The sequence below is a fragment of the Natator depressus genome, chromosome 1 (assembly GCF_965152275.1).
Source record: "Natator depressus isolate rNatDep1 chromosome 1, rNatDep2.hap1, whole genome shotgun sequence".
Classification (NCBI taxonomy): domain Eukaryota; kingdom Metazoa; phylum Chordata; order Testudines; family Cheloniidae; genus Natator; species Natator depressus.
This window is the reverse complement of record NC_134234.1, coordinates 193945759-193973124: the sequence shown is the minus strand read 5'-3', so window position 1 is coordinate 193973124 and position 27366 is coordinate 193945759. Positions and strand designations below refer to the sequence as shown.

At 40.4% G+C, this 27366-nt stretch overlaps 1 protein-coding gene across 1 annotated transcript in view; it reads right to left on the bottom strand.

Annotated features, from left to right (window-relative positions):
• ZBTB11 (zinc finger and BTB domain containing 11) overlaps positions 1 to 22772 on the bottom strand; it is a 29693-nt gene extending 6921 nt beyond the window's left edge. The window contains exons 1-9 of the mRNA XM_074973114.1: positions 22442 to 22772; positions 17587 to 17822; positions 15970 to 16201; positions 13972 to 14792; positions 8885 to 9064; positions 8232 to 8468; positions 7222 to 7366; positions 5909 to 6026; positions 3548 to 3706 (exon numbers count right to left, since the gene is read on the bottom strand). Coding sequence (XP_074829215.1) covers positions 3548 to 3706; positions 5909 to 6026; positions 7222 to 7366; positions 8232 to 8468; positions 8885 to 9064; positions 13972 to 14792; positions 15970 to 16201; positions 17587 to 17822; positions 22442 to 22751 — 2438 coding nt within the window. The 5' untranslated portion in view covers positions 22752 to 22772. The remainder of the gene's footprint in view (positions 1 to 3547; positions 3707 to 5908; positions 6027 to 7221; positions 7367 to 8231; positions 8469 to 8884; positions 9065 to 13971; positions 14793 to 15969; positions 16202 to 17586; positions 17823 to 22441) is intronic.
• Between the last annotated feature and the right edge of the window lie 4594 nt (positions 22773 to 27366).

Here is a 27366-nt window from a genome sequence, read left to right as displayed (position 1 = left end):
TTTGAATTTGGAAGTACTGGCTACATCAAACAGTTTTATTTGTACATTATTAATGCAAAGAAAATGTTTTGACATAGTATAGCTTATATTCTCCGTACTAATAAGTTTGCTTCTGGCCTTAATGACCTAGTTTGTGCTATTTGTACATTAGGGGAAAAAATGTTTTAAGAAATGCACGTATTCAACCAACGAACGTAACCATGACTCCTTCATGTACAATTATTAATTTGCCACCCACAGGAAAGGCCTCATGGACATGAACTAAAATGCTAACCATGTGCTGCATCTTTTATAAAAACCTAAACAAGGTTTACAGATGAACGGATGGGATTCAGGATCCTGAAGTGTATGCTAGTGATGCCCAGTAATTCTGACGTATCCCCATTTTGTTTCCTGAAAGCATTCCATGGGGAACTTTACCAGCCTTCAGTTTTCCCTGAAGATACTGAAGGGAACTGCATGTAGTTCCAGATCCATCTGTGTCAGTGATCCATCCTCTTCATTATTTACCACTCTCTCAATCTGTGTGGTTTGCAAACATCTGCTCGATGAGCATTTCCCATTTACAATTACATTTTGAGACATATCAGTTAGCACATTTAATGTGTGCCATGTTAATTTGGTATAGTTCTAGTTTCTTAATCAAAATATTGTGCAACACTATGCCAAATTCCTTACAGAAGTTTAAGTATATTACATCAATATTAGTATCTTCATAAATCAAAACTTGTAGGAATAAAGAGGTTATTTTACCTCTGTATTTGTTACTGGTGTGACCGCTGCTGGAATACTGTCTCCAGTTCTGTTGTCCACAATTCAAGAAAGATGTTGATAAATTGGAAAGGGATTGGAAGAGCCACGAGAATGATTAAAGGATTAGAAAGCATGCCTTATAGTGACAGGCTACGTTTACACTACAAGTGCTATAGCAGAACAGTTGCAGCTATGCCGCTGTAGTGCAGACACTTCTACACTGACAGTAGAAGCGTTTCCATCAATGTAGTTAATACACTTCTCCAAGATGCGATAGCTAGGTTGACAGTAAGGATTAGGGTCAACCTAACTTCTGTGCTCAAGGAGCAAATTGTTTCAACCCTGAGCAACACAACTTTGTTGATCTAATTTTTAAATGTAGACCAGGCCACAGACTCAAGGAGCTTGCTCTACTTAGCTTAACAAAGTGAAGGTTAAGGTGTGACATGAACACAGTCTACAAGTTCTTAACATGGGAGTAAATTTTTGATAACGAGCTCTTCAATCTAGAAGAGAGAGGTAGAACAAGGTCCAGTGGTTGGAAGCTGAAGCTAGACAATTTCTCACTGGAAATAAGGCACACATTTTTAACAGTGAGGGTAATCAACAATCGGAACAATTTGACAAAGGTTGTGCTGGATTTCTAAATCAGAAGTGGATTTTTTCAAGAAGACGTGCTCTAGTTCAAACATGAATTGTTCTGGGGTAGTTCTATGGCCTGTGTTATGCAAGAGGTCAGACTAGATTATCACATTGGTCCCTTCTGGCCTTAGAATCTAATCCCATCAGAAAAAGATCAAGTTAGTTTGACAGGATCTCTTTCCCATAAATCCATGTTGATTGGCATTATACCACTCTCCTGTAATTTTTGATTATGAAATCATCTGACCTTTTGCCAAACACAGAAGATATTTATTGAACACTGCTTTTTCTGCATTATTATTGACAATTGTACTATTTCTATCTAGCAGTAGACCAATACTATTGTTAGGATTCCTTTTGTTCCTCACATATTTAAAAAAACTCTTTCTTATTGTCTTTAATTTTTCTGGCTATTGATTTTTCCTTGTGACTTTTTGCTTCTCTTATCAATTTTCTACAATTTCTAGCAATGAATATAACTCAGCTTTGCAGAATTTGACTTTTTTCCCCAGAATTTCAACAGATATTGATGTTTATTTTTAAGCATTATTTTAGATTTTTATCTATTTAAATGTCCAGAGTTGTGGGAAATTATTGAAGGGTGGTCAGACAATTAAAGCTTTACTAACCATTAAAACACAAACTGTATATTTTGACCTGTCATGCTGACAATGTAAATATCCTTAAACTCCAACTCACACCTGTTTATACTATTAATTCTCTAGTCTATTCTATTTGTAACAAGTTTAATTCAAAAGTCTAAATCACTGAATTTTGACTCTAGTAAGATCTGAAGCAGAATTTTTCTTACTTTGCCTATCTGTAAATTTTGATTACTAACAACAGAAATATTTTTGTCAGTTTGCGTGTGTACAGCGAAATCAACATTTACTGACATATACTGACAAAAATGTAATCATTCAACGAGAGAGAGAGACAACACACAAAACCAACGAAAAAAAGGGGAAGCTGATAGCTTCTAATTAATATTTATACTTGGAAGGATTAATTTTTTTTTAAAATCAGTAAATGTCTTAGAGGGAAAGTGAAACCAGATATGTGTTACTAAATTTAATCTTTCCAAGCCCTCCCTCCCCCTTCTCCTATATTTTATATATACATATATATATATTCATCACACAACTGAAATTTAATGGTTGTTTAGTGAAATAAATGATCATGACTTGACTACATTTGTTGTATGCAAACAGAATAAAGTCCAAGCCAGTAACACACAAACACAGTGCTTTAAAAATACCATTTTCACAAACAATAAGTCAAATCAGCTGGGGAAAGGAATTCTGCCCAAAAAGAAACAATCCCACAACTAAGAGAGAGAAAGAGAGAGAGCGCACGAGAGCGTGAGCTGCTTTCAATTCCCCTCTAAGCCGCACTGTTTTTTTTTAAGCCAAGTTCTAAGTTCTCTCTCTGAATTCCGGGATTCTTGTTTTGGGGGCAAAAACACTTTCTCCTAGCTAATTTGACTCATAATTGTTTTCAGCTTTATGAAATTACCTCTTTTAAAGCACCAAGTGCATGTCTGTCTGTGTGTATGTATTACTGGCTTGCACTTCAGCCTGTTTGCACACAACAAATTTAATAAAGTCACGATCACTTGTATCACTCAGCAACCACTAATTTTCAGTTGTGTGATCAATACCTTTATCTGTCAAGATGAGTCTAATATAGAATTCCCCCATGTTGGAAGCAACATTTGCTGGGAAATTGTCCTTTACCAGTTTTAGAAATTCCAAGGACATTTTACTACTGGCAGCCTGGGAGCTCCAGCATGTCACTCAGATTGAAGTCCCCCAAGATCACGCAGCTTTTTCCCCCCCTATATATTAAGAAGCCAGTTATCCTTTTCTCCAGTGTGATCTGGTGGTCGGTACTAGACACCAACCAGCACCCCATCTTGTGCTTTCTCTGTTATGACACTGATCCATAAACATTCAAGATCCTCTTCTTCAATTGAGATCATCATATGAAGTTATTCTTTTATATCTGCTGCTGAAAGCTACATGCCTCTAACTATGGATAGCTCTTGGCAATGTCATTCAAAAGCAGATCCTCATTGGTCTAATTAGAGCTGTGGGTCGGCAACACCTTAGTGTGCTCAGCCTACAACAGTTGTGAACTGACCCTCACTCACCTATAAGGATCTGTGACAGAATGGGACTTCACATGAGAATACCAATCTTTCTTCCAACTGTAACACTTCCCACAGAACTCACACTGGAACGGCTTCACGCCAAGATGCTTGTTCATGTGCTGGCGGAGATCTCGAGCTTCATAGAAACTTTTTTCACATCTGTAACAATAAAGGTTTCAGACTCCCACATAAGACAGGATCACAATGAGATGAAGATAACTATGGAGGGAGGATTGTTCAAAAATGAGGATCCTGGACCACGATTTCAATGGCACAAAAACACTGTACTTTATCATTTACATGTTGCCTAAAGCCCAGTATATATCGGTAATTTTAAAAGACTGGAAGCCTTCATGACGTAGACAAGGTTTACAGTGTCAACCATTATATTAACAATGTAATCCTCTTCTACATTAAGGGAGATTAAAAGAAATAGCAGCTAATTTAAAGATCTGGAATGTATCTTATGGGCTTCAGGCATATTTTCCCTTTATCTGTTATAGAAAGCTGATTTCCTTTAATTTCTCTGTTATAGGGAAAAAAGGTTTGTATAACTCCTATCCAGTACCCAAAAAACAAAAGAGAGTTATGGAGAGTTAGGACATCACAAGTTACAGAACACAAAGTGTTGTTCTATAAGCTAGAAAAGCCATGCTTATGAAGGAACTGGCATCTCTTTTTTTGGAACCATGGAGGATTGACTAGGAAAGCAGACATTAAATTGCTTTACTGTTCACATTGCTCAAGCACATTCATCACAACTGCTAGCTCTGCTTCTCAAAGACACTCCCCCTGCCAATCCCTCAACCCAAATTTTCCTAATGCCTCCCCGCATCCATGCCACCCCATAACAGCTCAATGGGAGGCCACGGTTCACCAGCTCCTCTTTAGCAAACCACAGGAATATGCATGATCAAGAAGGTGCTTCTTCTCTAGTGGACCAATAAACTCTGCTTCTCAGGCATCTTGTTTGAAAGCCTCCTCCTCTCCCTGACATAATGCCCCATTATCCAAGTCACTTAACAACAGGGAATATATAGAAAAGAGATCAGAAGGGCAGCCGTGTTTGCCACTTTTACAGATCTGGACTAAGAGTCCTGTGGCACCTTATAGACTAACACACGTATTAGAGCATAAGCTTTCGTGGATGAATACCCACTTCATCACATGCATCCAACCAAGTGGGTATTCACCCATGAAAGCTTATGCTCCAGTATGTCTGTTAGTCTATAAGGTGCCACAAGACTCTTTGCCGCTTTTATAGAAAAGAGAGAAGCTCTTAGACAAAGTTGTCAGAGAAGACTACCTTCTTCATCTGGCAAACCACCTAGGGTATGCCAGAGACGATCCCCAGATGTGTAAAGGTTTGCCTAAGACAAACCCCAAACAACCTTATCTAAATAGAATCTGGGGTGAGGACAAGCATGATCAAGGTTAATATTAATCAAGCCTTTCATCTCCAATATATAGAATCATAGGACTGGAAGGGACCTCGTGGCAGGATGAAATATTATCTAGACGACCCCTGGCAGGCATTTGTCTAACCTGCTCTTAAAAATCTCCAATAATGGAGATTCCACAATGTCCCTAGACAATTTATTCCAGTGCTTAACCACTATGAGAGTTAGGAAGTTTTTCCTAATGTCCAACCTAAGCTACCCTTGCTATAATTTTAGCTCATTGCTTCTTGTCCTATCCTCAGATGTTACAAAAAATTTTTTCTCTCTCTTCCTTGTAATTTTTATGTCAGCGGTCTCCAAACTGTGAGGGGCACTCCACTAGGGGGGCGCAGCAGGGCCCAGGCCAGCCCCAGCGCAGAGCAGGGAAGGAGTGCCACCCAGCCCTGCTCTCCCCTCACCTCTGCTCCAGCCCTGCCCCCAGTTTGGGTCCCAACCTCATGCTCCTGGCCCCCAGCTGCCGGCCGTGGGCCCCCGGCTCCCAGAAATGGACACAATACTCCAGTAGAGGCTGTATCAGTGCAGAGTAAAGCGGAAGAATTACTTCTTGTGGCTTGCTTACAATGCTCCTGTTACTACATCCCAGAATGATGTTTGCTTTTTTTGCAACATCAAACATGCAGCATCAACTCATATTTAGCTTGTGATCTATGACGACCCCAGACACCTTTTTGCAGTACTCCTTCCTAGACAGTCAATTCCCATTTTGCATGTGTGCAAATTGACTATTCCTTCCTAAGAGGAGTACTTTGCATTTGTCCTTATATGAACTTCACAAGTGCATTTTCCACCCCAGTGCTTAACATATTTTATTCTAAATAATTCCATGTGACCAACTGCAGCATGAGAGACAAGTAAAACTATCTTTAATAATCCAGGGACTTAAAGGTCAATTTATACTCACTGAGTACACTGATAGCCACGAATTTCAGGCTTTGGCTGGTGTTTCTTTATGTGCTTACTAAGTCCTGAGGCTCTATGAAAAGACTTCCCACAAATGGAGCAAAGATACTTGGATTCTCCTGTAAACAGAACAACAACAAAAAAGTACTTTAAAAGGCTAAGTCTCCTATCTGAGCCCCAACTCTCTGCAGTGCTTTAAAGGGAGTATATAATTTTTACAGAATTCATCTGAAGTACTCAGAGCTTTATTACTACAGGAAGAGGGAAGTTTAATTATATACACTTGGAATCTAGTTGGGATTTTCAAGAATATTCTTTACATGCTGGTATAATCTTGGATAATATTGCTGTACATATTTGAAGAAGAAGCTGAGTCGCAATTTTAAACTACTGTATCATAAGATACTTAAAATGGTTCAGACAAAAATCTCATAGCCTTTAATTATAATTTGTTCTTAACTCTGAACAATCTTAAAAAAACAAAAAACAAACAATTTACTGCTAAAGAAATAGATTGCAAACAGTCAGAGCACAGCATCTGCAGCAACTTTAGTAATAGTTCAGCATACATGAATGGGGGGCATGGGAAGAGAAATCAGACCTTGGATCTATGGGAGGCTACCTTAACAGGAAATTCCCAGATCCTATCAGGCTGTTCTTGAATACTAGACTGCCAAAAGGATATTTGTAAGAAGGTATATAGAAACCCTTCTATTTTCTGGAACTTAAAACTGCATTGTAAAGGAAAACAATCTTTTGTACCCAATTCTTAATACATCACACTCCAAGAAATAAAAATGCACAGGACTTCAAGATATTAAGCTACCTTAAAATACCTAAAGTTCACACTAAACTATTATACTGTCATATCTCACATTCTCTTTTCACCCTCAAGCTTTTCTATCAGTTCCTTATATCTGTAAACTCATTAATTTCACAAGTTCTTATACAAGTCCTCTATTCCTTAGTTAAGGGGATGGCTATTGCAACGTGGTGGCTCCTTGTGGAGTGAAGCTGGAGAGAACATTTAAATTGGGGCAAAAGCCTCAGAACTCCAGTGGAATGAAGATGGCTTTTTTGACAAGGCATGAAACTCCCAGATCATAAGCATAAAGTCACATGCAGACAAACACTGCCAGAACATTGGAGAAACTAGTGTAAATCACAATGAGTAAAGAGTGAAGTGCTAGAAAATAATTTACACTTCAATTATCTACAGAAGTCAACAGAGTTAATGGATTAACTTTTATGTTCCCCAAAGTACTTATCAACATACCATGGTTCTCATTACTCCCACTCTTGCCCACTGTTTACCTGTGTGAATGCTCATATGTTCCTGAAGACTCCGTTTTGTGACAAAAGACTTTTCACACAAGTCACATTTGAACTGCTTCTGTGTCTCATGGAGAGCCAGGTGCATTTTTAATCCATGCTTGTAGGTAAATGCCTTTCCACAGACCTATGAAGAAAAAACTCAGTTGGATAAAGTATACAAGATCAAATAAATCTTAAAATTTACAAGTCATTGAGACAAAGACAGTATTGCATCTCATCATAGATTTTTCAGAGCATAAATGTTACCTTCTCTTCAAATATAATGTAAAAAAAGTACGCTACTTGGGAAACCTAGCTGATCATGCTTGTGGCTTCGTGTCAGCAGGAAACCACTGTACAAACTGCAAAAAAAATTTCTGTCCTTAACATTGTGGTTATTTTGCCTTATTTCTTGTTGCAGAGGTAGCCATAGGCATATTTGGGCAAAGGCCACTTTCCCAGATAAGTATGGAACGTTGAGGTAGTTGTCATTCAAACCACCATCACACCATATGAAATGTTTGTAACATGACATGCTGTTCCATCTAAACAGTCAGGATGGGTTAGCATATCAAACGGAGAACAAAGGAAAACCCAAGACTAGTACTAGTAAATCACTGGATGGGCGCTCCTCCATTTGAATCAACACAGAACCAACTTCCAAGCCAGGGGTTGCACGGCATTGTGCTGCTGGAGATGTCATCTTTGGATACATCATAAAAACAGAGATCCTGACCATTTGTAATGAAAAATCCCAAGACATCGTCTTGGGAGAAGGGGCATTAACTCTAGTGTTCCAGCCAAATTCCAATTTGGGAAATTACATTCCCTCTAATTCCTCTTCAATCTCAAATTATATTTAAATCAAAGCTCTTACATTACTTATTTTTCACACAAGCACTGTGAAGTGATTAAGATTCACCTAGGTTGTAAGGTGCAGAGTAGTTACTCGTGAATCAAGAAGTCATTTCAAATTTCTAAGACATCAGGAAAGGATGTATTTTCTTTACCTTGCATGCATGTGGCTTTACACCTGTATGTTTGAGCATATGTATTCTGAGAGCGTAGAGCTTGGGTAGAGTTCTTCCACATATATCACATATAAACTCCCGCTTAGTTCTGCCTTTCACTACTGACGCTCCCGTCTCTTCTATACTAGCAGTTGCAGTGCTCACTTCATTTTTTCGGGTATGTCGAACAAGGTGGGCACGCAGAGAGGCACCATACTGGAACTCTTTTTTACATAGCTAGGAAAGAAAATACATGGAGCTATAATGTGCATTATTTTCTTAAATTATTTCAAAACTGTTGAATTATCTTATTTTAAGAAACCTTTGAATGAAAGTTTCACATTTGTAAATAAAACAAAAAATCACAGTAATATGATTAGCTACTCTATAAATCCAGCTATTAAAACTATAAATATGCATTACATCTCAACTTACTTTCAGGTAAGGTTCTTAATTTATTAGTTGTAAATATTAAAATAGTGCAGAGGCAACTACTGGCAGAAGCAGCTTTGCATTGGATCAGTTCCCAATAACATTCACTTCCAGACTTTTCTAAATCCATAAGACAAAAATAAATGTATGTGCTAATAGCAACATTAAGAGCAATTACCAACTCAGAGGAATTTTTGAAAAATTTACAAAGACAAACTTACCGGGCATTTATAATCTTTAGTTCTTTCATGTTTCAGTGTATGCATTATAAGCGAATAACGCCTCTGAAAAACCATCCCACATTCAGTGCATTTGATCTGAGCTTCCACTTCACTGTTCTCTGTGATCTCTCTTTTGGGCTGCTTCATCTTCTTCCCTCTTTGCACTAACTTCATGGCAACCTAATTGGAAAACAATGATAGTTTCTATTAAAAAGTACTATGTTCTTTCAGTCTTACACTTGCTTTTAAGCATCAACCTTCATTACTTTTAATATTACTATATAAGAGCTAGATATTATTACATTGGCAGTAACTACTTTAGTGTTAACAAATTGCTCTAAGTTTCTAGTACCTGTTTAAAAGCAAACTGAACCCACAACGATACTGCAGACCATATGTTAAGAACAATGTTTTACCATAAACTGGATGCCACCTTAGTAACATCTAGATAGAATGTTCAATATCTGAGTTTTCAGTGCATATGCCTGCTTTGAAAAAGTGATTATTACAAATCAGAAATCTTTTGTTTTAGGAAAACCAAGTGACAGAGAACACAGCTTCCTCCACTTCAAGTGACTGTCTCCTCTGTTTCAGATGGAGTCAGCAAAATTATGTTCTTCACTCAAGTTCCCTTCTCAGTGTTTTTGCTTGCTTTTCTAAAAAAAAAAAAGCCAGCTAAACCAGCTGGGCTAGTTTATTTTTACCAACCACTTAAAGAAAAGCTCTGTTTGAGAGATAGTAAGAAATACAAGACAGCTCCTGAAATTATTCTTACTCTCATTCTCCCAGTAGTAGTAAAGTCTAGGTAAGTATCACAAGTAAACTAGCTGAGAGACTGTTTCAGGAAAGACTGAGCTCCGCTTTCTTTTCCTGAACTCTTTGCTGTCTGTGCAAATCCACATCTCTACCTAAATATGGGGCACATTCCATGGCTGAGAGCATCAATCCTCCCAGTTCAATTTCAGCCTGAAGCAGATTAGCAGTTATCTCAATGGTGGAAACCCCTTTATGTCCACGTCTATATTTTAGGAGTCAGCCCAATGCAGCTACACTTAATACTAGCTACCAACTGCTAAACAGGGGCTACTACATTCTGTAGACAAGTCTCTGGAATGAAACTCCAGCACAGGCTGTGTTTTAAGAGAAAGTGTGATTCAAGTCTATGTATTGCCTCTGGCTTTTGAGAAGGAGAACAGCAGTGTGACAAAGGCAGACCCTCTATAAGTTTTTCAGCTGGTTAGTTTTTGGGTGAGGACAGATTGCTTGATTCACAAATAGTTATATGAAATATATGTTTAATACTTAATAAGAATGCCTAGTATAATAGAACAGGCAATTAAAAAAAATCAAATGCATAATCTGCTAGACCATAGTGTATGGGTGGACTGTCAGAGGGTCAGAATGAATTAAAAATATGGCAAGGCAATATGCTGATAATCTCCAGACAGCAAGAGTCACGTGGAATAGAAGAAGTTGAGTCTATGCCTGCTATGTGATGGTTCACAGGTCAGTAGGTCAGGTGTACAAAGATAGTCTGTAGTCCATGAGAAATGTATTTGGAGTAGTGAGGATAGAGTAAAGTGGAGCAAGGTGGGTGGAGAAACTAGGACTGTCAATGAATGGCAGTTAACTCACGCGATTAACAAAAAAATTAATTGCAATTAATCAGTTTTAATTGCATTGTTAAACAATAGAATATTAACTGAAATTTATTAAATATTTTGGAGTTTTTCTACAATTTCAAATATATTGATTTTAATTACAACACAGAATAAAAAGTGTACTGTGCTCACTTTATTTTTATTACAAATATTTGCACTGTAAAAATGAAATGGTATTTTTCAATTCACTGCACTACAGTACCTGTACGAGATCTCTTTATCATGAAAGTGGAACTTACAAATGTAGGTTTTTGTGTTACATAACTTAAAAATAATGTAAAACTTTAGAGCCTACAAGTCCACTCAGTCCTACTTCTTGTTCAGCCAATCACTAAGACAAACAAGTTTGTTTATATTTATGGGAGATAATGCTGCCCATTTCTTATTTACAATGTCACCTGAAAGTGAGAATAGGTGTTCGCATTGTGCTCTTCTAGCCAGCGTTGCAAGGTATGCTAAACATTCGTATGTCCCTTCATGCTTTGGCCACCGTTCCAGAGGAAGCTTCCCATGCCGATGACAGTTGTTTAAAAATAATGTGTTAATTAAATTTGGGTCCTGAACTCCTTGGGGAAGAATTGTGTCTCCTGTTCTGTTTTACCCTCATTCTGCCATATATTTCATGCTATAGCAGTCTCAGATGATGACCCCGCACATGTTGTTCATTTTAAGAACACTTTCGCTGCAGATTTGCCAAAATGCAGATTTCCTCTGCTGTCAGTAAATATCTGCGAAACCCTCTAGCAAAGTACAGCTGCTGCACAAGAAGGATAACAACCTCCTACTGCTACCACCACAGTTATTCTACTAGCTCAAGTGGCAGAGGACTGGGCTGTGGATCTTAAGGTTTCAATCCTATTGATGACTCATGTGGGGGTGGACTATGGTTCCATCTGATGAATTGTTTTTTTTCCAGTTTGCTCTTCTTAAACACTTAGGCACTCAAGTACAAAAAAGTCTATATTAAAAGTATGTTTAAAAAACTGCAAATGAAAACCACTCGAGTTAGGAAATACCAGAATTAAGGTTGCACATACAATCTTAATTTGGCCCCCTTGTGCATATGCATTTTTGATAGTCTTTAATTAAATTACATGATCACATACTACTTTTTCCCCAAGACCCTTGTCTCATTCAGTGCACAGGACAGACTGCTCAGAAAAAGAATAAGAGCTGTGTAGTGAACAAAACTGTTGTCTGTATGACTCCCCATTTGTTACAGAATTTGGAAGGGCTGAATCGTGAATGTGGCAATGGACTGAAGGAAGAAAGGATGGTCTTATGATTAAGGCAACTGAATGTGGCCTAGGAGAATTGGAATCTATCCCTGCTTCTACCAGTTTCTATGTGATGCTAGGTAAGTCACTTAAACCAAATGTGTCAGGTTTTCACTGTCCCATATTCTGGGTGTTTAACTTGACACAAACAGGGCCAGATTTTCAAAAGAGCTTAGCATTCACAGTTGCAAGTGAAATAAATGGGAACTATGCTTGAAAATTGAAAAGTCTTAAAAAAAATAAAATAAAAAAAAATCAGTCCCCAAGTGTCTCAAGACATTCAAAATTAGGGGACACTTTTGATTGAGTAGGCTTTAACCTCCGTGTCTTAGTTCCCCAACTGTTATGTGGGAATAATACCACCACTTCCCTTCACAGAGATGTTGTTAAGATAAATTCATTAGTGTTTGTGAAGCACTTAGATACTACAGTGAGAGCTTCTATAGAAAACCCCCAAGGGAAATTAATAATTCTGTATCCAATGAAGCATTTAGATGGTGCGTGGTAAATAAGATCTTGGGATGCAAATTTTATTAAAAGAAATATTGAATTCAGTAAAAGCCGTCCATCCTGTGCTCTTTAAGAGAGGCAGTGGGTCCTGTGGAAAAAAAATGCATGTGACTATGTAATTGAAGACTCTATCATAATACATACACACAAAAGGGTTGAATTAAGGTTGCCCATACAACCTTAATTTTATCATTTCCTAATATGAGCGCTCAACTTTGCAACCTTAGAAGTTCTTCACTCAATTTCTTATGTAATCTATAAGTAGAATTGTCCCAATCTGCAAGCTTAATAGCAAGGTTGGCAATGCTCTGATTTAGGGCCACATTTAAGAACTATACAGTGATGCGACTAACAGTCTCAGACCTTTTCTCTCCTAAAATATACTTTATTTTCAAGCCTCCAAAATTTGGAGACTCATTGGTAAAATGGTCAGATGCATTTAAATAGCTGGCTTTCCCCACCCACATATACACACCCCATCTAAAAATCTCTCTGTTTAAGGGAGCACACACACCTGCAATTATAGCATAAAAAGGCACCAAAAATTACTCAAAATGAGCTGAATATTTTGAGCATATAAGATATATACTTCTATGTGCTGGAGCAACAGTAAATCTAAGACAGGGGTTCTCACAAGAAATTTTTTGGTAGCATTAGAATGTGGCCACCAACTCTTGCTGGTGGCCGCTCTGACAATTTTTCCTAAAATACTTAATTAACTTTAGGAAAAACAAATAAATATGCACATATCCATGTCCAAATCATTGTAATTTATTTATGTAGGGTTTTTTTTCCAGACTCAATAATAAAAATAATGTACAATTGTCCATTCTTTACTGGACCTAAACAGAATAGAAACAAAATAAAGTGCTTTGAATGTTTTTCTCTTTTTTGTTGTTGTTTCTTCTGTTTTTAGACTTGCTAGCTAGTAAGTCTGCTCCTGTGAAAACTGATATTTGTAGGTTTGTTAATATCACTTTTCACAGCAGACTTACTCAGCCCTGGCAAGCCGGGGGAAAAATTAAGCTCTGAATGGAGGTGTGTGTAGGGAGGCAGCCGGGGGCCCTGGGCGATAGGGGGTGGAGGGCGAGCCTGGGGCTAGAGCCTGAAGCCCGGCAGCTGGAACCCGAAGCCCTATGGCCAGAGCCTGCCGCCCAAAGCCCCAGGGCTAAAGCCAGAAGCCCAAGCCCCATTGCCTCTGGGAAAGGGGGGAAAAACTCACACTGGCTGCCTGCTCCTCTGGTGTTTGCGGCTCCAAAGGGGGGCAGGACCCAACCCCTATTGGTGGCCCCAGGGAAGGGGTGAATGCTTTGCCCCCCTCCTCCCCAGTCACTGCCCACGAGGTTGTGGCGGCAAGAAAAACCCTTGGTGGCCGCATTTGTGAAACGCCGACTAAGATCACCAGACTGCAAGAAATTTGGATATTGGTTGTTTTCACACAAATATCTGTCACATGTATTAGTAATTATTTTTATCCACACTAATATATTAACACTAAATAATATTTATCTGTCCAAGATGTTGCTTACAAGTTAAATGAAAGTGGTCTTTTTACATTATTTTGGAAAAAAAAAAAAAAAAAGATTTTCTTCCACTGAAAACTAGAGTATGGTTCTAAGAAAAAAGATATTTCTCATACCTGCTGTATTGCTGATTTGGGGTTTGTCTTCCTATTCTGCAGCTTTTTCTCAATTCCCCTGTGCAATCTGATATATCCACCCTCACTAACAGAACGCTGACGAAGTTTGCTTTTGTAAGTATCATCTTGGCTGCAGACGATGCTCTCAGGTTGTGACACTGGAGTGCCCTCCAAATTACATGGCCTGCCATGTTTTTGCTTAAGTGCTTCTAAAGACTCTTCGGAAGTGATTTCTGCATTTGCTGTGCTGCTCTCATTTTGATCAGCCTCAACTTCTGTCGGAGAGCATGTTTCCATCTCCTCTGCCACTGGAGGCTCAGACTGCATGACAGAAACAATGTTATTTGCAATGCTCTGTACCATTTCTATTTTTATTTCATTTCCAGTTGTTTCACTATAAACAGACTGTACTGTACGCTCAGTTGTATCCCCTGTAGGCTCTGAAGTCTGAGGGTCAGACTGCAGTGCTATTGCCTCCTCTTGTCCAGTACTGGGAGATGCTCCATTCACAGTTGCTGCTACTTCACTGTTTACCACTTCCGTAGGTAAAGGCTGTTCAGCACTATCCACAGGCTGTGTTTCAACTGCATTCTGCTCCGGTAAACTCTGTGTAGACTCTACAGTGTGAATATTTCCCTTTTGGTACACTGTGATTTGTTTATCTTCCATCTGTTTGTGCACATTTTCACAGATTTCCAAGACCTCTGACATGAAAAGATGCCGGGCTAGCATGGCAACTTCTGCCATGCTACAGAAGTCAAAAGTTAACACTGAGGTATAAGCAAATTCCAGTAAAGGAAGGAAACTTGTCTTGCAAAAACCTGTATGGAGTAATACAAGAAGTGAGATTACAGAAAACAAATAGAGACCACCAAATTGTTCCAAGCTAATCCATAATGGACACCCTTTAATTTGGACGGGTCTCTGCTTTAGAGTAATGTCTATCAGCTAGCTGATGCAGCAGCTGCATATGGTTTCAATTAGTATCTCACTCATGAGCAGAAGTGTTCTCCCAGCATGGAAGCCTGCAGATTCAAACACACTAGGATCACAATATTAAATACAACTGAGGCAGTTCTCAACGAAGTTTTTTTTAAACTGCTTCTAAATAAAGTTTGGTACTGCTACCCTTTCTGAAACAGAAATCCTGGCCCTAAATTAATTGGTATCTTCTTGCTTTTCTTGCATGAAGGAAAAAGTGTAGGAGGAGTAAGATTAAAATTGATGTAGTAGAGGATTGAAGAAAGAGGAGAGAAAAGAGAGAGAAAGTGATAGGGGTTCAAGAGACTTATAATGACTAACTTATTTTAAAATGTATATTTTTCCAACCACAATTATGAGAACCACTGTAACTTACCTTTGGGCAGCTTCTGGACTATCATGCTAAAAGTCAATTTATTCATCCATCTAAACTACAGAAGGATAGGAATTGGAGAAGAAACAAGAAGAAAGGCCAGTACTAGTAGACCAACATACCAAGCATTCACCCATGTGCTATATACAATAATTTCTGTCATGAAAACACAGTTTTTGAAGCTTTATTAATATTCTCCTGGCTTCAAGAGACTTGAAGGGTCAAGTTTTCTGCTGCCTATAGTTGTATAACATGGCCACTTGACCAAAAGCGTTTGCTCAGGCAAAAGAACTCTTCCAGAAGATAACAAACATTCCTTTACGTATTCAAGCATTTGCCTGCTTTTAAAGGCAATAAACCAATATGAAGAATGAACACAACTAAGCAGATTAAAAAATAGTTATTCAAAGCCTACACAAGAATTACTGGCTGATATTCTATGGCCTGTGTTATGCATAACGTCAGACTATATGATCACAATGGTTTCTTCTATCATAAAATCCAAAAAACCCACATCATTTCTAAATCAAGAAGTGAGCTCAAATGCTCAGTCTTCTTACATATTCAGAAGCTACTACACCATATTCACTAAGCCATACTTAACATTTTCTGCTTAAAATCTTTTGAAGTTAGAGCCTATTTACCTGAAAGATCCACTACTGCTTCATGACTGGAGACAGCTCCCTTTTCGATGAAAAGCTCCCGGAAGTACTCACTGTTGGCTGCCAAGACAGATTTGTGTGCTTTGTACTCTTCTCCTTCAATCAACAGAGTAACATCACAGAACTGATTGGAAAGCCTCTGTTGGTTCAGCTGGTTTAAAACTGACAGAGAATGTTTTGAAGAAGACTGCTTCACAAGGCCTTTACTATCAACCTGCCATAAACAAATCCATTACAAAGAGTTGCTTTACATTTATCTTTTTAAGCATTCATACTGAGCACTAGACATTTCTTCTTTTCTGGAAAAAAGACAGGGTGGATAAAAATGAATTATTTTAAAAAAAATCAAAAAAATTGATTTTTTAAAATGTCAATCAGATTTTGTTGATAAAATGCTTTTTGAGGAAAAAACTTATCTAAAGATAGTTTTAATTAAGATACATTATAGCTCAAAGATATCTCATCATGGAACAGGGATTATAAATTCTAATTGCATAGTATGAGACAATATATTCGTGTAATGTTTAAGAAAAGTTTTGTAAATGAATTCCAATAGTTCATGGATTAGGGACCCAATCTTATAGGGTTCCACAGGCTTCTATATAGATTATTTAGATTAATCTTTCTATCTACCCAATGGGACTCAGTCTAGAAGATACCATCAGAGATGCTTAGTTTTGCAGTTCTCAAACTGTGGATTTGTGCCTCCAGAGATAACATGCTTGTTAACAGCAAAAATGTTAACGTTGTTGTGTTAGTTAAATACTTAACGTTGAATACTTAACGTTGTTGTGTTAGTTAAATAAAACAATTTAAATGTCTTTCTGGTGACATTCTCCTCCTAATACAGCGTGGCAAGAAAATCCTCAAAATATTTATGATTAACTTGTTGAATTGGAGATAGTTCACCTTCCAATGACTTCATAAATACAGTATCTGCTTCAATTACCTTTGGTAAATGAAATAACCAAACAATAATTCATTTTCTGATATAGCTGTAAAAGCAATCTGAAAAGTTTTCAAAATAAATCACTGTTTAAAAATGTATAGTGTGTACCTTCTAAAAATGAAACCTACATCTATCTCTGAGTTGTGAAGAATATGTATTAAGGTTATAACAACCAAAAAGAATGCACTTTTATGTAGAAAACCATGATTAAGTCGAGTTCACCCTGAAAAAAGATCAGCTCATCTGAAAAAAGCAAGACTTTTAATTAATTGTTTCAAATTTGCTAACACTGTCCCTTTTCGACATTTATTTAAAATTATACTCGCACAATGTGAAAACAGACAAAACGATAGAAACAAAGAAGAATATACAGAAATCAAAAACCTGTGGAACTTTTTTTTTTTTAAATTCCTACACACACAATCATTTGTGAAAAAAAAAAAGAAGAGTAGGGCGACAGAAAAAGAGGTATTTGGACACTCATTTGATCCAGTTTCTAAACATTGCAATATGCTCTATTCTACTTGAACATTCAGTGAAATTTAGTATCAGATCATATTGCACTAGTAAGAGCTATGATAAATAATAATTTGATTAAGAGGATTAAATTAACATCTTATAATTTTACAAGTAGATAAAATGCTACTTACAAATACAAGCTCATGTTTTGCTATTGGTTTCTTTTTCACAGGTTTTGGTGATGCAGCTGGGACTGATGCAGTGTTACTTAATTCATCATCTGTTTCATTACTGTCTTCATGAGATCTTGTGTCCAGTCCTAGCTCCTCCAGCATTTCAGAAGGATCTGACAGGGATCTAGAACGATCTAGCTTTTCCTGGCACTTACTACATTCTTTAATGTAATCTTTAACTTGCTTAAGAATACCTAAGGAAAAGTATTAATGAAAGCTTCATTAGTCAGTCATCTTTTTACACTACACACGTGAGAAAGGGCAATCTGTCGTTTTACTGATGTATTACATCCATACTATTGTGTATTTATTGGGAAAAACAGGTCCAATTGTTTTTCTACACTTTCATTCTCTGGCTCCCGTTTGCCTAAGTTTTCCCTTTCTAACTGAATATACATGACTACCATTATTGTATCCCAGCTGTTATCAGGAAATGGAGATGTACAACAGGAAATGGAGATGTACAATCCTCCAGGATTGCCTGCATTATTTATAACTTATAAACATACCTCATCACCAGTACTGAATCCCCTCTTTTCACACAGCCAAATTCCATTAAACCAGGAAGATGAATCAATCACCAAGGCATTATTAAACCATTATCTCCACCAATGCTACATTCTGTTGCCACACTACCAGGCTAGCTCAACCCAGTTTGTAAAGCCAGAAATAGCCCAAAAATTTAAAAAAAAAATTATCTTTGTAATGTAGAAGTCATTTAAAGGGAAAATATCTAGAGCTGGCCTAAAAATGGAAAGAGGTGGGGATGGGAATTCTTGAAAATGTTGTCATTTAAAGGGAAAATATCTAGAGCTGGCCTAAAAATGGAAAGAGGTGGGGATGGGAATTCTTGAAAATGTTGTCAGTTTTTTTGGTTGCCATTTTACATCAAAACTGAATTTGCAAAATTTCAGCCAACTCTAATAAAATATCACAAACCATATGGAAAGAAGTTTACTCCCTACTTCACATAGTTTTCACTGGGACAAGAACAGTCTTAGACACTTCTTCAGAACCCTAGCTTTTGTTGCGTTTATGTCAGATTAATTTAAAGAAAGTCTGCCCATTGGTTAGAACAGCACAAGAGCATTCAAAGATTCCTGAATTATACTTTCACCTGTCTGCAACTCACTGTTCCTCATACATCCCAATGATAAAATACCACATTAGACAGTTCACAAGTATGCAGATGCCTGACAGACATGTATGTTGCTGATGTGAAAGTTAAGGTTTTATTACAGTGTGAGGGTAAAGAATATAGCGTCTGAATTGTATAACTGTCAAAATGTTGAAGGTATATGGAGATGGTCAGTGAAATGATTAATGTGATGTATGAGGTTCAAGGTATGTTAAAAGAGGATAACTGTGTAAGTGGCCATTTTCATTGCTTTTAAGGGCTTGAGTGAGTGGATGTTCTTTCCATTTAATCAACTGATTATTAACAGTTCGTTCATGGTGGAAGTACTGAAGATTATTAGACTTATTAGGTCAAACATCATTCCAGAAGGACTTGTGCATGACTGCTTCTTCCAATCTTACATTTATGTAGCATTTAATTCCAAAGGAACCTAGCTTTACAACCTATGACACTGATCCTGCAACTGGCTCTATGCATGTGGACCCATGTCCACATGGATACTTGTTGAAATTAATGAGGCTCCATGTGAGTTTAGGGCATCTGGGTGTAAACTATTCCCAATACTTCAACACCTGCAGCTGAGATGAGGCACCTGAATTAACAGTACTTAGATTTAAATGTCTTAGGGCAGCTCCCAAGGCATTCTCATTACTTAAATACATCGCTCAAGGCTCTGAAAAATATTGTGCCCTGTGCGACATAGTTAGGCTGACTTAGCCCCCAACTCGAGATGCAGCTAGGTTGACAGATGGACTCTTCTGTCAACCTCGCGACTGCCTTTAGAGGGGGTGGATCTACTGTGCAGTTGTACCACTGTAGCACTCGTAGTGTAAACGTACTCACAGTCTTCAATTCAAATTAATTTCTCCCGCTAGTGCAAAAAGAGAACCTGTGCCTGCTGACTTCAGAAGATCATGATGCAAAACCCAACTGTTTATGACAGGCCCAAAACTTGGGTAACTCAGAGTTAAGGTTGATGGGCAATCCTTCATACCCTTCCAGAATGTCAAATGTATGTACACTTAAGCCTATGAACCAGGAAATACAGATTTCAGGCACATCCCAGCCCTGCCCCTCCCGAGCTAGCAATAGTCACTGGAAATTAACTGTAAGCATGCTTCATCCAAAGCTGTCCCATAATAAACAGATACGAGGAATGACTAAGCATTATTATTTCTATGGTAGTACTACCTAGGCATGGACCAAAATCCACCGTGCTAGGCACTGTACAAACACAGCAAAATAGATGGACCAAGAGTTAACGGTGACCAGATATCCAACAAAATTAATATTAATAACAAGGGGCGTAAGCCAAAATCGGGAAAGAACAGGTTAAAAACTATTTAGAGAAGTTGGATATATTTAAGCCAGAAGGGCTAGATGAAATTCATCCCAGAGTACTTAAGGAAGTAGTTGAAGCAATCTCGGAAATGTTAGCAATTATCTTCAAGAACTCATGGAGGATGGGTGAGGTCCCAAAGGCAAACATAATATCCATCTTTAAAAAGGGGAACAAAGAGGACCTGGGGAATTATAGATGAGTCAGCCTAACTTTCATACCTGGAAAGATACTGGAACAAGTTATCAAATAACCATGTTGTAAGCATCTAGACGATAATAGGGTTATAAGGAAGAGCCAACATGGATTTGTCAAGAACAAATCATGCCAACCAAACTAATTTCTTTCTAGGTCTTTCCTCCCTGGCCTATTGAAAGGGGGTGGGGGGTCAAGAGAAGGGGAGAGAAGCAGTAGACATGACATATCTTGATTTTACTAATGTTTTAAACACATATGACACTCTCATAAGCAAACTAGGGAAACGTGGTCTAATTGAAAGACTGTACTCAAACAGTATTTATCAATGGTTCACTGTCAAACTTGATAGGCATATATAGTGGGATTCCACAATGGTCAGTCTTGGATCTGGTACTATTCAATGTTTTCATTAATGACTTTGGATAATGGAGTGGAGAGTATGCCAATAAAATCTGTGGATGACACCTAACTGGGAGAGGTTACAACTACTTTGGACGACAGTGGCTTGGCCCCGCTCCTGCCGGGGTGCTAGGTCAGGGGAGGAACCACATGGCTTGGCCCCGCTGCGGCGCGCCTATTCCAAGATCTGTTTCTAGAGTGGTAACAGCTAATGTAGACTCCATCATTTTGTATGTACAGTTGGGATTATGTTTTCTATGTTCATTACTCTGCATTTATCCATATTGAATTTCATTTGCTGTTTTGTTGCCCAGTCACCCAGTTTTATGAGATCCCTTTGTAACTCTTCCTTCCCTCTTACTCATCACTGCCTGCTTTGCTTAAGAGCCTTTGATGAGGGACTTTGTCAAAAGCCTTCAGAAAGCCCAGGTACATTATATCCAGTGGATTCCCCCTTGTTCACATTTGCTGACCCCCTCAAAGAATTCTAAGAGATTGGTGAGGCATGATTTCCCTTCAGAAAAACTTTTTTGACTCTTCCCCAACATATCATGTTCATCTATGTGTCTGATAATTCTATTCTTTATTATAGTTTCAACCAATTAGCCCTGTCCTGAAGTTAAGCTTGCTGGCCTATAACTGCCAAGATCACCTCTAGAACATTTTAAAAAATTGGTGTTACATTAGCTAGTCTCAGGTCACCAGGTGCAGAGGTTGATTTAAGTAATAGCTTTTATACCACAGTTAATTGTTTGGCAATTTCATATGCGAGTTCCTTTGGAACTCTTGTTGAATACTATCAGGTTCGGGACCTTTTACTATTTACCAATTTGTTCTAAAACCTTCTTTATTGACACCTCAATCTAGGTCAATTCCTCAGATCAGTTACTGAAAAAGAATGAATCAGTCATGGGAATCTCCCTCACATCCTCTTTAGTGAAATCCGATGCAAAAATCTGTTTTGCTTCTCAACAATGACCTTGTCTTTCTTGAGTCCCCCTTTAATACCTCAAAAAGAAAAGGAGTACTTGTGGCACCTTAGAGACTACCCAATTTATTTGAGCATAAGCTTTTGTGAGCTACAGCATCCGATGAAGTGAGCTGTAGCTCACGAAAGCTTATGCTCAAATAAATTGGTTAGTCTCTGAGGTGCCGCCACAAGTCCTCCTTTTCTTTCTGCGAATACAGACTAACACGGCTGCTACTCTGAAATCTGTTTAATACCTCAATCATCCACTGGCCCCACTGACTGTTTGACAAGCATCCTGCTTCTAATGTAGTTAGCATGCTGGTAACGGTGTAGCCAATTCCTGGCCCCTGCCTGACAGATGCCCCAGGCTCTGTGGCACACAGCTCACCAGGACGCTCAGCTACTTGGGCTGGGGAGCACCACTGGGGTTCGCACACACCCTCCAGGGATTGGCGGGCTCCCCAGCGGAGCTCCGCCCAGACACGCGGGCTGGCTCCCGCAGGCAGCTGCATATCGCGCCCCACCTACCCCACTGGGCGGGCTGCACGTGGGGCGGCAGCGAGAGAGCCGCGCAGGACGGTCTCCAGGTGCCCTTCTCCCCTGCCCATTATCCCCGAGCGGGCTCAGCGCGCGAGAGATCGGCCCCGGCCGGGCGCCTCCCACCACGCGACCCCGCTCCCCACCTCCGGCTGCGGCGGGGCTGAGCCACGCCGCTGTCCCCGGGGCGGCCCCTCCCGGCCGGGGCGCGCGGCCACGGGCCCCGCCTCACCTCTCCACCAGTATCGCTGCGAGAGCCCCTGCCAGGTCTGCAGGCGGGTGCGGTGGGCGCCGTCCGGGCCGAGGTGGGCGGCGCGGATGAGGCGGGCGCGGCGCTCGGCCTGCAGCACCACCTCCAGCTCGGCGAAGCGCTGCTGGTCCCGCTGCCGCCGCTGGTAGTAGAGGGTCCCGTCGCGCACCACGTAGCAGGCGGCCGCCTTGCGGATCTTGCGCTTGGCGTTACCCTCAGTGCCGGGCGCGTAGGGCTCCCGCTCGTTGGTCAGGTAGCGCAGGATGGCCAGGTAGCTCTCCTCGCTGGACATGGCGCCGCCGGGCTGGGCGGGACCGGCTCTGCAGGTGCCGGGGGCGACGGGGCCCCTGCCGAGCCAGGCCCCCGCTTTCCTCCGCGGGGCGCCTCAGCCGCGCACCTCGGGTAGGGGCAGCTGGGCCCCCGCCTCCGCACCCAGCCCCTAGGGAGCTGTGGGGGTCTCCGGCGCTCAGCGTAGGGGAGGGCCCTGGGGCGTCTCCCCGAGAGCTGGGGGGTCCCGTGGCCAGTCACTGAGGGGCGCCCCAGCCCCTCGGGCAGCGGGGGGGCGCTACCAGGTGTCCGCGCGGCCGGGGGCCCGGCAGAGCATGCGCCGCTGGGGGGGGAGGGGGCGAGAGACGCCGATCCGCGGGTACGCGCTACGAAGCAACCTGGCCAACCGTTGGGCAGGAGGTGGGAGGCTGAAGGCAGCGGCCCCCCTGGGCAGCGGGTCCGGAGGGAGCTAGGCCCGGGGGGGGAACTGGAGTTTCCCAGCCAGCGGCGGCGGGAGGGAGGGAGAAGCTCGGGCAGCAGCAACGGAAAGACAAAATGGCTGCTGCACAAGCGGAAGTGAGGTCAGAAGCCTGAGCGCAGGGGAGGGGCTCAAGGAGGTAGCTGGGGCGGGGGTGCCTCGAGCGCGCAACGTGTATTGCGGGGCGCCATCTTGGAATCGGACGAAAGCGCAAAAAGGGCTGAGGTTGGGACGCCGCCATCTTAGAACAGGGCAAGGAGTGCGCCGCTGAGTTCTGGTTGCTACTGTCTTAGAACATAGCGAAAAAGCGCCGAAGTGAGGTCGGAGCGCCGCCATCTTGAACTAGGGCAAAACCTCTCCTGAGCCTGGGAGGCTTAAATTACTGGAGCAGCCAGAAATAGGGCAAAGCTCGTTTCGCCAAAATACTAAACTGCCCTTTATAGGCTCACTGAGTCCACCACCGACTCTCCCGTTTGTAAGGGGAGTGATGGCTGTGCGCAATTCATTTCCACTTAGCCTTGTGGCTTTGTTTGGTTATTTTCAGAGCGGTTGAGATCACGAAGGAACGCAATATTTTGGCGCAGTAACCTCACCTCGCACATAAAAGCATCCCCCATTATGTTCAAATAGCACGGTAACCTTAAATGAGGGTTGCCAGCCCCAAGCAATCAAAAACGAACTTTAAAATCATGAGATTTTAAAACATACATATTGTGTTCCTTATATTTGTCCTTTGGTTGCTGAACCATTGCAACTGCAAGGGCTATTTTTAAGGAAGCTACAATTTTCTATTTACCAGCAGGAGAGTGGGATGGGAGGAGGTATTGTTCCATGGTCTCTGGGTATATTATGTCTTCTGCAGTTTCTACAGTATGCATCCGATGAGGTGAGCTGTAGCTCACGAAACCTTATGCTCAAATAAATTGGTTAGTCTCTAAGGTGCCACAAGTACTCCTTTTCTTTTTACAATTTTCATGCAATCTCTTTGATTCCACAAGCTGGAGTTTAAAAGCACCAAATATTAAAGTAATAACAGTTGGCAATATTGCATGATGCAGAATGTGTATACCACCCCAACATGTCCTTGTGTCCCATTGCTCACCATCACACCACAACCTTTTTTTTGGTGGTGGTTCTCAGTGATAGCTGCCAAAAGGTGAAAAACCGGGTCCTTCACTCGCTCCAGCTCTTTGGCGGCGGGTCCTTCACTCGCTCTGGGTCTTTGGCAGCACTGAAGGATCCGCCGCCGAAGTCCCTGAGCGAGTGAAGGACCCGTCGTCGAAGACCTGGAGCGCCGCCGGGTGAGTAAAAATTGCCTAAAGTTAACCATGTGCTTAAGTGTTTTCTTGTTACAGCATTCAAAAGTTTTCCAGTTGCCTCACAGCACACTGTCTGGTTCCTTGTATTCTTTAACAACCGGTTCTAAACCGGCTTCAAAATTTAACAACCGGTTCGCGCAAACCGGTGCGAACCGGCTCCAGCTCACCACTGGTGGTTCTGAAAGTGATTTCAGGACCCATAACTAATCCCACAAAGCAGCAATTGTAAACTGTAGGATCACCTCTGTTAATATAATACCAGGAATTAAGGATTGGTGACAATCCTTGACCAGGGTGAAGGGATTTATATTATCAAATTATATTAAAAACTATTCTGGTAGTGGAAAGTCCAGTCGACTCCATAATTGTCTGTGGGTTTTTGTTGGTTTCATCTGGAGAAGCAGTAACCTCAGCAACTAGCAGACCAACTAAATTGTTGCTTTTTTCCAAAATAATTTTTAGCCGTAGGAACCAGAAGAACATTTTGAACTCGATTTTCATGTTATCTGGGGTTATCTATTCTAAAATAAAGTTTGCAAATTAAAACAAGGGAGACAAGGAAAGTGCCCAGTTTCTTAAAATCATTTGTATCTATGAAAGCAGAATATACAGCCAGTATATATGGTCCTGATCTTTCAATTGGATCTGCATTAATTGATCTTCGTTGCAATCCGGATGGAAACTAAAGAATCAGGATCTTTGTAAGAAACTCATTCAGGTGGGATACTTATTCAAGTATAAATCCTTTCAGCATTCCCAAAAATTGATTTGAAAGATCAGTTATTTGCTGAGCGGAGGCTACAATCAAACTATGATCTGCATTTCTGAAATATCCATCATTTTTGTGTGTATGTAAAGGAATATATGCTAACCCTTTAAGGATCCTTTAATGTCAAATAATATTTTTGTTAAAACATGTAGAAAAGCACTTTAACTATTAGTATTGTTCTGATCAATGTCAATAGAAATATGTGAACTGTGGACCTCTGTACACTGACAACATTTGAAGCATGGACTTTTTAACTTAAAATTGCTGCAGGTAACATAGTAGGTCCAAGTATAATATCTTAAAATCTATTTCTTCATTAAACTTGTTCACTTTCAAGCTAACCCGTCCTCCAGATGAAAAGCGTACTGCTGACTCTGTCCTGAGTATGACAGCATGCTCTGGACAGCAGATCTCTGTTTAAAATGAAGGTTTTGAAGTGGAATCTGATTAGCTAACACTGGTTCTCATTCTTCTGTTATCCAGTCTAATTGCACTGATCACAATTCATGGGAAAAATTCATGGGAAAAACATTTTAGGACCAATTTACATATCCACATTTCTCAGGTTCCAGCATTCACACTGGAGCCAAGGAGTCTTATAGATCTTAAAGTACCATCATCATTTCAGTACTGCAATTAAAGCCTGGATCTTACTAAATGTGTTTCTGCCACAGAACATGCAATAGTCCAATCCACACAGAAGAAACCCACCCTGGACACGTCATTCTTAGCCAACTATCTCCCAGTGTCAAACCCATCATTCCTGAGCAAGCTCATAGGGAAGCTAGTCAAAGGTTGACTACAAGCTTATCTAACTAAAGCCAACATTCTAGACCTGGCACAATCTGGATTTAGGCCAGGATACAGAACTGAAACTGCTTTAGTGGCACTGATATATGATCTCCCATCTTTGGGTAGAGGAAAGACTACCATTCTCATCCTCTTGGTCCAGCCTGTAATCTGTGACACTGTTGACAATGAGATACTGTTGTCTTGCTTAAGAGCGGTGACAGGAGTCCAGGGTAATGTACTTTGAGTCCTTTCTGGAGGGTGTACAGAAATAGTAGTGATGGAAATTGCACCTCAACCACTAGACCCCTCGCTTGTGGGGTCCACAAGCAGGGGTGCTGGAACAGTTTTTATAGTGGAGGTCCTGATCATGGAAACTATGTATTTGGTGTCTGTTATTTCTACTTCAAGCCAGGGGGTGCAGCAGCATCCCCAACATCCCTAGGTCCAGTACCACTGTTCATTAGGATCAGTTCTCTCTCTGGTTCTTTTCAACATCTATATGTAAACACAGATGAACTGGTCAGACAACAAATACTCAAGTGTCAGCAATATGTAGATGACACACAGCTCTACCTATACTTCACCACACCACTACCACCAGGATGGTCAATATTTGAATGAGTTCAGCTCATGGATGAAGAACAACTGGCTGAAACTGAACCCGAGCAAAACAGAGGTGTTGCTGGTGGGCAGAGTAAAGTATTTTGAGGCATTTGCAGCCATGATGCAGTCTTCTTTGATTCAAGGTTCACATCCACAATTGGTCAATTCAGTCCATAGTCTAGGGGAACTCTTGGATTCCTCACTGATGCTGAGCCTTCACTTTGCAACAGTTGCAGGTAATACAAGACCTGGACTCAGTTATTCATGTTTTCATCATCTCTTTGCTGTACTTATATGTACTTGCAATGTGATATAATTGGATATGAAATCTTCAGCACTTAGGAAACTCCAACTAATACAAAATGCTGCCGTACATCTCCACAACACAGGCTACCGTGAGTGCATCATGCCTATTCTCAGTTCGCTACACCGCTTCCCATAAAATGTCATGTCCACCAAATAAAAAATCATCCACTCAGTGTGCAGTGGCAGTCAAGAAAGCGAACAGAATGTTGGGAATCATTAAGAAAGGGATAGATAATAAGATAGAAAATATCATATTGCCTCTATATAAATCCATGGTACGCTCACATCTTGAATACTGCATGCAGATGTGGTCGTCCCATCTCAAAAAAGATATATTGGAATTGGAAAAGGTTCAGGAAAGGGCAACAAAAAT